Raw genomic sequence first — 12,579 nt, forward strand, 5'->3', positions numbered from 1 at the left:
TTCGTTATCCCTGAGATGTCATTTCTCTTTCAATGTCTAGATCGTGTTTGGGCTCCAAGCTATAAATTAATTTCCTTTTATACACAAACTATTAATTTATCATCGACATTCAATTCCTAGACACACACATATATATAAAGATTTTAGGCAAGAAATTCTTGTTGTGCCATGTTTATATATGAAATGTCACATCAGTCGTCTCTTCACATTCGAGAAATGTGTTACATTAAATTTTCCAACGATATTCAAATGAACATCTTAACTAAAAACGTCTTTTATCTCGAAATTATACATACGTATGGACAGAACATGTAATGTTTAGAGTAGGTTTCAGAATAAAGAATAATGTACAAGTGCAGTAGATGTGAACATTGAGGTACAAGCTACATGATTATGGCATGTTTAGTCGGAGAGATTCGGTTCGGAGTCCATTATTAACTTTAAGTTATCTTTCGTTGATTCTTTCCCATAAATTACTAAGGACCACATTATCGACTACAACATTTTGTGTTATGTTCATGGGTGTAGTCTTAATAAATTTATCTTGTCGGCAAATTTTATTTAAATTAAACATAAAATAAAAAAAAAAAAATCACATAATTTTAATTTTTAGGATAAAAATAAAAATTATTTAAAATAAATATAATATATAATATAATTCTTCTTAAATCGGTAATTGCCAAATTTGTGAAATCAGGATTCGAACTGCATTTCACTTTTCTTGATTGTTTTCAAGTAGAGATGTCAATCAGGATTCGAACTGCATCAGCATTCGAACGGCGGGTTCGGATAAACCCGAGACCCTCCCCATGAAAAAAAACTCTGACCCATTATCTGCCTCACCCCGGTTAAATATTCTTCGGACCCACTCAATCTCGAATACGAAATGGGGCCGGGTAGCCCGTGAGACCCGAATTTTTTTAAAATAAAAAGGTAATATTTCTTCTCACATGACTGAATTATGAAACAGACAAGCCTCTAAATACAGCATTGTAAAAAATTAATTCATGTCTTCTACAACACTTAATAATAACAAACAAAGTATTTTCACGACATAAATAATTACATAAAAAAAGGAGTTACTAGCTCTCCAAAAAAATCTTGACATTCCCAAAAAAAAGTCATAACATTATTTAAACAGATCAATATAAAATCAGTGAGTAGACAATATTTTAGTCTACTAAGATGAGGACCAACTATTCTTCCACTATTGCTAAAATCATATTCAAATGCAACAGTTGACAAAAGAATAGCTAAGATCGTTATAGTTGAGGTGAGCGACTAAAAAAATGAAAATTAATAAAACTAAAACCCTAGATTATTTATATGAACATATATATGGGGCGGGTATGGACGGGTATTATATGACCCATGACCCGTCCCAGATCCGGATGAGTTTGAAAAATTGGACCCGATACCCACCCCATGACCCATTTAGTATGCCCAAATCCACCCCATATACGCGGTTCCATTGCGGGTCTGGGTTTCATTGACATCCCTATTTTCAAGACACAATTGCCCAACAAAAAAAATTAACATATCGAAAATAAGGCAATTTCGCACACCAAATAAATTTATAATTAATAACAAAATCCAAAAAACTAGTAAAAATAATGAGTAGGTCTCTTGTGAGACGGTCTCACGAATCTTTATTTGTGAAACAGGTCAACCCTACCGATATTCACAATAAAAACTAATACTCTTAGTATAAAAAGTAATATTTTTTCATGGATGAGCCATATAAAAAATCCGTCTCACAAAATACGACCTATAAAACCGTCTCACATAAGTTTTTGCTAAAAATAATAGCAAGTACATGATTTTACTTGCAAATAATTAGAGTTTTAGGCACACATGGTCAGAGTTATGATTTGAAAATTTGTTTATACATTTGAATGTTAAAGATAATTGAATTCAATGGGATTAAAAATTACAAGATTAAAAAAAGTCAATCCGATATACTATCTTGTTCAATCACTTGCAGCTTTATTAAAATCTACAAGTGTTATCAAACACAAATAAATATCATTTGAATTTTAAGCTTAGAAATAAAAAATGTTTTATAATATTATTTTTCATATTAAAAAAAGTCAATCCGATATACTATCGTATTTCGAACACTTGCTGCTTTATTAAAATCTGCAAGTGTTACCAAATACAAATAAATATCATTTGAATTTTACGAACATAATTATTCTACATACGAAACAAATTAAATATAATGAGAAATGTCATTAAAAAAATTGTTTGACAATTAGTATATGAGCTAATCAATCGAACCAGAGTTTAATAAACTTAATTGCAAGTCTATCTCCCAACTCAAGATTATTATATATACGAGTATCCTTCAGATTCAATTTCATTTTTAAATTAAATATTCAATGCGATTCAATCACAATCATTGATTTATAATAGATTATTTTTTTCTATAAAAAATAATAATGTAAATTATATTCGGGCAATATTTTGACCTAAAAATGGCATTACATTTTACAATTAAGCAATTTGCCAAAAAAAATAGGTCTATTGTAAGACGGTCTCACGAATCTTTATCTATGAGACGTGTCAACTCTACCGATATTCACAATAAAAAGTAATACTCTTATCATTAAAAGTGATATTTTTTTATGGATAACTCAAATAAGAGATCTATCTCACAAAATACGACTCATAAGACTGTTTCACACAAATTTTTGAAAAAAAAAAAAAAAAAAGAAAGTTGCCCAAGTACACACCTATATATTCATTATAATGGAAATGATAATTAATTAGGTAATCCACTCGAGTCCTTCTCAATTATATTTACTAAATTTTTTTGCAATATTTGATATCATAGAATTGTTAATGTGAATAGATTGGTCCATTACATATCTAATAATGTGATCTCGCTGAAATGGGTGAGCCGAGTTGGGAGCTCCAACAGATCAAATCAACAATTTACAGTGTTTGAGAATTTTAAGCGAAGATAATGGCTGTGATAGCACCTGCAAACAATGAAAAGAACTCGTGAATGGGCGCCGGAGGGATGTCCGGCGTGGCCACTCCGATGTTAAAGTCAGCAGGTTTTCAGATGAACACAAACAATATTTGAGAGAAAATATGTAAGTGTTTTAGAGTTCAAATAATTCTCAATCATTAAATGAGAAGTATATATGCTATTTATAATAAAAAAAATGGGGTAGGTATCTCGATTCCAGTACCAACTACTAAGTATGGCAAGTCGGTTGTCCATACTATAGGTTCTAGGACACTCCAAGCCCAAGTAGTTCTAACAGATTAGACGGTATGTATCAATCATACTCGAGTGTGGTGCAATTCTCGAGGTGGCCTGAGTAGTAGGTTACCCGGGTACTTGTATGAGAGCCCGGGCTATGATGACTGACCGGGAAGAAGTGAAGTGCCCGGGAACTAGAGGAAAATACCCGGTAAACTGTTTCTGATATGGGCTTTCCAACTAATTAACCGGGTTAAAGATGACCCTGATCCTTATGGAGGTATCATCTAATGATATCACATTTTATGTAACCGCAGTCGATTTTCGACCCTCTTCGACCCTCCTATATAAAAAAATGGGATAATGATAGTCGTTGGACCTATCCTCGGGATAGAATGAAGTCAGCCAATGTTTACTCGATTTATATATTAGAATGAATATATTAAATTTGATATTAGTTTGGTCGAGATAAATCTAGGACATATTTATCAAGATTTGGATCTACATTATATATGATTTTCTCACTTTAGCTTGGTTCTTTACCAATCGACACAAAAAAGGACAGTGGATGACAACACCATGCGCACAAGAAAGTTATACGTTATTATTTGTCTAATTTTTTTTATAATTATTATTTTACATTATATTAATATTATATCTTCAAGTTGATGTGATGACATCATGATTAACATATGTATAAAAAAAAGCATCCAAAATATTTTAATGAAATGGGAAGAAGCAAAGTCATTAAAGTACAAAGCCCACCAAATAGACACAATTATTAATTTTAATTTGATTAACAACTTGCATTATAAGAAATATTCTTTCCTTGGTTTACTCCTCCTTTCTTGTTTATTTTATGTTTGATCCCTCCAACCCATATCAATAATTACAAACAACATTGATGAGATATTGATGAGAAATCGAGTCGAGTTCAAGTAGTTTGTCTCGGATCATTGTTTGAGTACCTAGACTGATCAAATGGATAATTTTGTTTTTGTTTTTTATCTAGGACATGTGCGTTATTATATCAAAGAACTCGATATTTTGAAGTTAAAATCTACAAAAATCTTTATGAAGTTGGAAATGACGCTAACGACAATCAATTTTTTATGAAATTAGTTAATTACTAGGTAATGAACTTCTACTTTTAGATGTCTCGGCCGCAAAATTGGCTAAAATTTCAACTATCATTGAGTTTGATTCAATTTTTTAAAAAAAAAAATACGAAAAGGGAATGTGTAGTACAAAATAAATTCGATTTCAATACAATATAATAATTTTTTTAGAAAAATAAAATATTAAAAAGTAAAGATTTTATTATTCAATAATGCATGATCAGACCAAAACCAAACAAGCCATTTAAAATTTAAAGGAAGAACTGCAGTTTGATCAAAAAAATAAAATAAAATAAAAATCCAATGACTTAGTCCTCTATTTCCATCTCATACATTAATTTCTTCTAGTTGACCGTAGCTGGATTCCTTCGGGGGGTTTGTGGTGGGGCCCTTGAATGTTACAAGAATCTTGATTAAATTTTTATTTATATTACAAATTGAATAATATTTTCAACTGAAGCAATAATATTTATCATTTTATGGAGTATTACGTGCTTGTGCCGATTGATCCAAAGCCTCAGCTGAAAACTGCTGTGTACAGGTAATATAATATTATGTATGTATGTATTATAATACAGCTGAGGGATGAGAGAGAGAGAGAGAGAGAGAGAGAGAGAGAGAGAGAGACAGGGGGGAACTTGGTTTGCGATGTTTCTTCGTGCTTTGGTTTCTTTCATGGTTCAAAAATAAAGTTGGGAAATTTTTTTGTAAGTACATACAAGAACCAATTTTCAAGTGTTGAGACCCTACTGCATCACGGGCGGCCACCACAAGTTTTCTTGAGTGTACGAAATTTAATATATTTATTTCAATTATTGGGAGGTTTTATTTCCCTGTTGGAATATCCTTTGAATCTTGGCACTCAGTGAGTTGCTCTTCAAGTTCTTTCTGTCTGATGTTTCCTTTTTTTGGTGTTTTTCTTGCCATTTTTGTGGGTTTTGTCTTCTGGGATTGGGTATAAATCTTTCGAAGTCTTGTTTGTGAAGGTCTCTCTCTATTTTTTTGAAACCCTTTTGTTTGTTTGTTTTTTTAATGGTGGGAACAAGAATCTTGGTGAATGGAGTTATGACTTTTGACACTTGTAAAGAATCTTCTGAAAGTTAGTTAGTTGTACTTGTGTTTCTCACATCCTATGTTCTATGTTGATTTGATTGCTATCTAATTGTAATTTTTTTTTTTGGTCATTTGTTGTCTGGATTTACTTATGGTGGAGGCTAATTTTGTTGAACATGGGTGTGATATGCAGTTGTAATTGTGTGGGAAGATTGGGCAATGGAAGAAAATGTGCTTCCCATTAGTTCGGTATTTGGTGCTGCTCCATCTGATTTTTTCATGGATCTGGATTACATGGACCAATTATTGTTAGAAGGATGTTGGTTAGAAACACATGGATCCGAATTCCTGAATTTTGATGCTTCAACTCCCATTTCACCCTTTGAACCTTCGTTTCTATGGTCGAATCTTGAAGCGAATACTGTCGAATATGGCGGGGGCTCTTCGAAAGAAGAGAGACAGAGATCATCTTTCTCCGATAATGTATCCATATGTCAAGCTCAAGATGCCCTTGGTTCTCTCTGTCAGCCCGAAAACTATGCGGTTGATGGTTCTGAATCAAGAAAAAGATTGTGGATTGGACCTAGACCTTTGGCATCCGTAACGGACCGATTGATTCAGCTCTTGGATATATAAAAGATTTCTCAAAGGATAAAGATGCGCTGATTCAAGTTTGGGTTCCTGTAAACAGAGATGGAGATGGCAAGCGTGTGCTGACTACAAACGATAGACTTGTTTCCGTCGACCTCAACTCCCCAAGTCTTGCTCGATACCGGGAGATTTCGAGGGGTTACCAATTTTCCACCGAGGAAGATTCGAAAGAAGCTGGATTACCTGGTAGGGTGTTCCGGAATAAGATCCCTGAGTGGACTCCTGACGTTCGGTTCTTTACGAGGGACGAATATCCTAGAGTTGCTGATGCTAAGAAATATGATATTTGTGGTACTCTTGCAGTTCCTGTTATGGAACAAGGTAGTCGAACTTGTTTGGGTGTTATCGAAGTTGTTTTGACTACACGGAAGCACAGATATGGTGTGGAGCTAGAGAGTGTCTGCAAAGCTCTTGAGGTTTGATTTTATGCCTTTTCTGTATTCTCTTGGTACATCATCCAAGCATTATTATACTATGTTCCATGAATCCATGTTCTATAGCTACTGAAAACTGCATAACCGAGACATTTCACATTCGATAACTTAACTTCATGTCGCTTTTGTATGAAATTAGTGCTGAAAATCTTGCTGTTAGTCAAAGTTATCCTTAGATGCATATTCAACTTACAACAGAGAATTCCTTTTTTATTTGATTGTTTGACAAGAAATAATTTGCTTGTGTATAGGCTGTTGATCTCAGGACTTCTGAAGTTCCTACGGCTCAGAATCATAAGGTAGATGGTTATATAATATATATTTGTTAACGATCAGGGGCGATTCCCGAAATTTAGAGTTAACATTTTGAAATTTGAAAATCTTTTTGTCTGAGGGAAGACAGTTGTCGAGTTCGACCCCTATTGATATGCCTCTGATATTTGTGGTTCTTTTTGGCAGACAAGTGATCTATCGTACCAAACTGCACTACCGGAAATTTTAGAAGTTTTGCAATCTGCCTGCCAAACACATGGATTACCTTTGGCTCAGACATGGGTCCCGTGCATCTTGCAAGGTAAAGGAGGATGTCGTCATTCTGATGATAACCTAGAAAACTGCGTCTCCACTGTAGATTCTGCGTGCTACATAGGCGATTCCCGTATTCAGGGGTTTCATGAAGCTTGCTCCGAGCACCACTTGTTGAAAGATCAAGGCATCGTTGGTAAAGCGTTTAGAACTAATCAGCCTTGTTTCTTGCCTGATATTACCTCGTTTAGTAAGACTGAGTACCCTCTTTCTCACCACGCAAGAATGTTCGGACTACAAGCCGCCGTTGCTATAAGGCTTAGGAGTATTTGCACAGGATCTGCTGACTTTGTATTGGAGTTCTTTTTGCCTATAGATTGCAAGGACTTAGAAGAACAGAAGAAAATGCTCACATCTTTGTCTCATATAATACGAAATGTTTGCCGGACTTTACGAGTTGTAACAGACAAAGAGTTGCAAGAAAATCTTACTTCGCCAGATGAAAAATTGATAATGTCTCCAGCAATGAGATTCAGCCAGGGACCTGGTTCTGATTCAAGAGAAGGTGTCACATTTGTAACAAAACCATCTACTTCTGACGATGGTAGTTCATTCTACACAAAGAGAAGCGAAGAGAAAAGACGTACTAAAGCTGATAAAACTATTACCTTGCAAGTTCTTCGGCAACATTTTGCTGGTAGCCTGAAAGATGCTGCGAGGAATCTTGGTGGTGAGCATAAATTTTTCCTCACTTGCAGTGATGAATAGTTTTTCCTTACTGTTTTTTATGTCAAAGATGATCATATTTGTAAATGAGAATTGTTATTTGCACCACACTTATTATTGTTTGCACTCCACTTTATTAATAAGTTCTACACAAAAAAGTGGAGTGTATGCAACACAAAGTGGAGTGCCAAGAACAATTCCTTTTGTAAATTAGTGTCTAATGTTGTGGTCTTTCCTTTTTACTTAATACAGTTTGCCCCACAACTTTGAAGAGGATATGCAGGCAGCATGGAATACAGCGTTGGCCTTCTCGAAAAATAAAGAAAGTTGGCCATTCCCTACAAAAGATCCAACGTGTGATCGACTCTGTCCAGGGTGCATCTGGAGTCTTGCAGATTGAATCTTTCTACTCAAACTTTCCTGAACTGGCATCCCCAAATGCATCGAAAAATACCCATTTTTCAAATTTCAAATTTACCGATCATGTGCAGCCTGTGGGAGTACATCCTGAAAGTTTCATTTCAAGCCCTCCAGCTACCTCTCTGTCACCTTCTACTTCTTGCAGTCAAAGTTCCGGCTCAAGTGGATCTTGTTACAGTGGAACACCACCGACGTCATTTTCTTTGAGCATTCAGCCAAACGAAGAATCGGTCTTTGAGGATGAATACACCGATGACATGTTCAAGAGGGCCAGAAGTGATGCAAATTTACATCTATCAAGTGATGAACCCAAGCTCCTTCAAAGATCCCAAAGCCAGGCATCTTTTTACGTGACTGTTAAACCAGAAGATAGCCCCCCCACAAGACAAGTAGGTGGCGGCATTAAAGCTATAGAAAGAGTTGGTCCACGGGTAAAAGTTAGTTTTGGGGAGGAAAAGATCAGATTCCGGATCCAAAGTTCTTGGGATTACGGAGATCTATACCAAGAAATTTGCAGAAGATTTGGTGTGGGTGACACCCAAGGATACCATCTCAAGTATTTGGACGACGATGCTGAATGGGTATTGCTAACATGCGACGATGATTTGGTGGAATGTGTGGATGTTTGTTATTCGTCTCAAAGCAACACCATTAAGCTCCAACTTGTTGGCGATTCCCAAACACATTTTGGTTCGTCATTTGGAAGCAGAGATCATTCTTGTTGATCAGCCGATATGAAATCAGCAAGTACCTTAAACTTTGGCATTCTTGCTATATAGATGAGCTTTTGAAAATGGTTTGTCTTGTGAGCTTATTGCTCAAGGATATGTCGACGCCTTGACTCGCGCTGAACAATGTATGTTGTTCAATAATAAGGCTTTCGGGAGCAGACAGCAGAGCAAAATAGTTTCTTGTAATGTGAAAAGGTTTCAAGCTTTTCTAAATGGGAAACATATGAAATTTAAGAATGCGGAAGCCCCGAAGCTTGGTGAAGCTGCATACTGAACATTGCATTATACAGTTTACAGCCAGGATATTAGAATCCACACAGCACTTCTCTTGCTATATTTCATCAGTAAACAGCATTTCTCAATCTATGTTGAGAGTGTCACCATTGTAAAGTTTGGTTTCTTTCTAGAAATCTTACTACCACCATGTTGTGGTTTATGTAAAAGAGAGAGAACTTTGTGGTGAGTTTGTTATACTTTCAATTTGGATTAAATGGATTTTATCATCTCTCTCAAAGTGTGGAGTCTTTAGGTCTTGTACATGCTTATAAATAAATATCTTTATTTATCAACATCGAATGGATGAATAATTTTTTTTGATCATGTATAAGTTAATTAGAATAAAAGAAAAAAATGCAAATTATATAGAAATATTTATAATCACTTAAGGCATAGTTTGGTACACATGATAGGATAAACATGTGATATATAATATAAGGATAAGTTAAGGATAAATAAGATGTAGGATATTATATTTAATGTTGGGTATGATTTTAATAAGAGTGATTAAATTTATATATTAGATTGTAATGACAAAATTAACCTTATCATGATAAATTTTATAATTTCAAATTTGTTGCTTGAGTTCATATTTCTTATTTGTTCATGCGCCCACAGTTTTTGCATGATTTATTTTTATTTTACCTAATTTTATATATTATATAATATGATAATTGAGCCCTTAATTTTGTGAGCCAAGTCAAATATAAATTTTTAAGGTTAATCGAGTGATACCAATAATTTTATTGAGATTCATACAAATCATTTTATATAATTATCTCGAGTTCATTTATATATTTATCATATTATATAATATATAAAAATAATAAAAATATTTATTTAATTTTAATTTGTACCTACAAGTAAAATGAGAGAACAATAGGGTTTAGTATTTTTATATATTGAGGGCAATTAAGTCATTTGTGGTGTTTTTATCATAAGATTAAAATTATCACATCTCATAAAAGGGATACTTTATCCCTACATAAAATTATTTATCACGGACTCATGATATTATCATGAGCTTTTTAAAAATGTACCAAACATGGGATAAGAGATGATTATTTATCAATCCCTCTCTTATCCCATGTACCAAACTATACCTAAGGGTTTAACTTTATAATTATATATAATATATATAAGTTTTGATATTATGAATATGCACTTACGTGAACATCAATGTTTTTTTAACTGGACCGGTGATCAAACCAATTTACTTTAAAAAATAGTTCAACATGTCCGATGTTTAACTGACGATCGAACCGAAAAATCGTTATATTATATAAAATAATAATATAATATAGTAAATAATATATTTTAAATTATAAATTATAAATATCTTAAATGTGTATATAAATAATAAAAAGATATATATATATATATATATATATATTTATCCAAGTTTAAAATCTAAATAATATGCATATAATCAAATATAATTATATTTATTTTTTTAAAAAAAATAAATAAATTAAAATAAAGTCTAATATTACTAAAACAATATTTTTAATAAAGTTCAAAATCAAAGTTATCATATATATATATATATATATATATATATATATATATATATATATATATATATATAACCAAGGAAAAAAATAAAATATAATTTTTTAAATAAAAAAAATTGAAATGCGTGAACCGGTCGGATAGATTCTTGACCTGTTTTCGCCGGTTTGACCAATCAAATGGTTTTTAAGCACTTTCGATTTCCGGATTTTAATTATATTATTCCATAAAAGAAATATTCTCAATTTAATCTCACTTTAGAAACATGATAATCTTTGGAAATATAAAATATGTAATTGTTATATTATATGATATATTCAACATTTATGTTAATAAAATTTTGAATGAGAGAATATTACTTATATTTTAAATTTTATTTAGCTCTTTTTTTTGAGATCTTTTACCATAATTCAAAAAAATCTTTTTTTTTCCTTTTCTTTTTGAAGAAATTATACTTCTTCCTTGAATTTTACATTATAATATAATTTGAATTGAAGCAAAATCGGAATGGCTCTCTTTCTTCAAATTAGTTACGTCACAATCTATATGTTTATAATTTTGTTGAAAATTGAATAAAGACCGCAGACATTGTTTTGGATTTGATGTTGTATATATCGGCGTTTGAATTGTATAGTGTGTGTGTGTGTGTGTGTGTGTGTTCTACAGCTCTTATTATTGACTTTGTTATTATTTTTTACGTTCTGTTTTGCATTTCCTCCCACGGGGTTAAAGTCGAAGAATTTCAAGCTTATGGGTGGGTTTGTTGTTTAATCAGTTTTTTTAATGTTTGGAGATTTATATGGTGTTTATTTGTCAAATCTGGTGGCAGAGATTGACTCTGTTAAATAATCAACAATCTTTGAATTCAAAGCAAGCTAAATTTGAATTTAAATAACACCATTTTTGAATTATAAACGCATGTGTTGATGAGTAAAAAATTATTATGTTTGATTACATATGCAAAAATTTTGTTTTCTTTCGTAGACTTCACAACACCCGTTCATTCTTTATTTCAAAATCACACCAAAACACAAAATCATCTAATCTATAATCATACGTGTGAAGTGAGATAAATGATTTGGTTTGAGATTTCTTAAGGAGAGTTTAAATTAATGGAGAGAAAATAAACGTGACCCAATTTTGGGGTAAACCACTATAAATATTGGTGTTCATCTTATTCATTGTTGATATTGCTTATGATATTTCGCTGCGATGTTATCTTGTTTATTTTTCTGATATCCCAATAGACTCGTCCATTTTTTTTGTATCTTTCTGGTAGGCTTAAGTTGTGATCTATATTTTGTTTTTCTGAGATATATGCATATGAACGCCATAATTTTGATTGCTTTTTGCATCTTTGTTGCATCCTGCATTGCACTATGTGCTTTGATGGTTTAGAATTTTATCTTTAAGTTGGAGTGGTTGTTTTTTGTAAAATATATTTTGGTAACAAGAATGAAACCACATTTACTGATCTATTGATCTTTTTCTCTAGTTTACCCAAATTTACTGATCTTTTTCTCTAGATGTAAATTATCGCTCGTTGGGCCGTTTCGGAGGGAATAGCGTCGGCCTCGAGTAAAAATTCCAGTGATTTTTTTTTCGAAAATCGATTTTTCCACTCGGATTATGAACCTGACGGCTCTGATACCACTTAAATATCATGCCTCGAAACTCGGGATTTGACACCGGCGTTGTTTAACAATCACACAATCGAAACAACAAGTCTTTCGTAGCACAGTATAAACCGAACCAGTTTATATATCATAATTCAACCCAAAGGAAACGTTGTCATTTACAACCAAAATCACTAAACGACATAAATAAATGCGGAAGCGTAAAACTGCATAATATTAAACTTAATCTAATTTCTTGAGCATTCACCATCCCCAGAACTGCTCTGATTCTTCCTCCTCAAT

At 32.8% G+C, this 12,579-nt stretch overlaps 1 protein-coding gene across 1 annotated transcript; it reads left to right on the forward strand.

Annotated features, from left to right (window-relative positions):
• Window positions 1-5,349: 5,349 nt before the first annotated feature.
• On the forward strand, window positions 5,350-9,441 carry LOC140832844 (protein NLP5-like). The gene is given in 6 exon segments (XM_073197082.1): window positions 5,350-5,431; window positions 5,579-6,013; window positions 6,016-6,452; window positions 6,722-6,769; window positions 6,930-7,725; window positions 7,974-9,441. Coding segments are annotated over 6 exon segments (2,676 nt in total). The 5' UTR covers window positions 5,350-5,364; the 3' UTR covers window positions 8,867-9,441.
• The last annotated feature ends 3,138 nt before the right edge of the window (window positions 9,442-12,579 follow it).

The sequence above is a fragment of the Primulina eburnea genome, chromosome 5, assembly GCF_022965805.1.
Source record: "Primulina eburnea isolate SZY01 chromosome 5, ASM2296580v1, whole genome shotgun sequence".
NCBI classification, from domain to species: domain Eukaryota; kingdom Viridiplantae; phylum Streptophyta; class Magnoliopsida; order Lamiales; family Gesneriaceae; genus Primulina; species Primulina eburnea.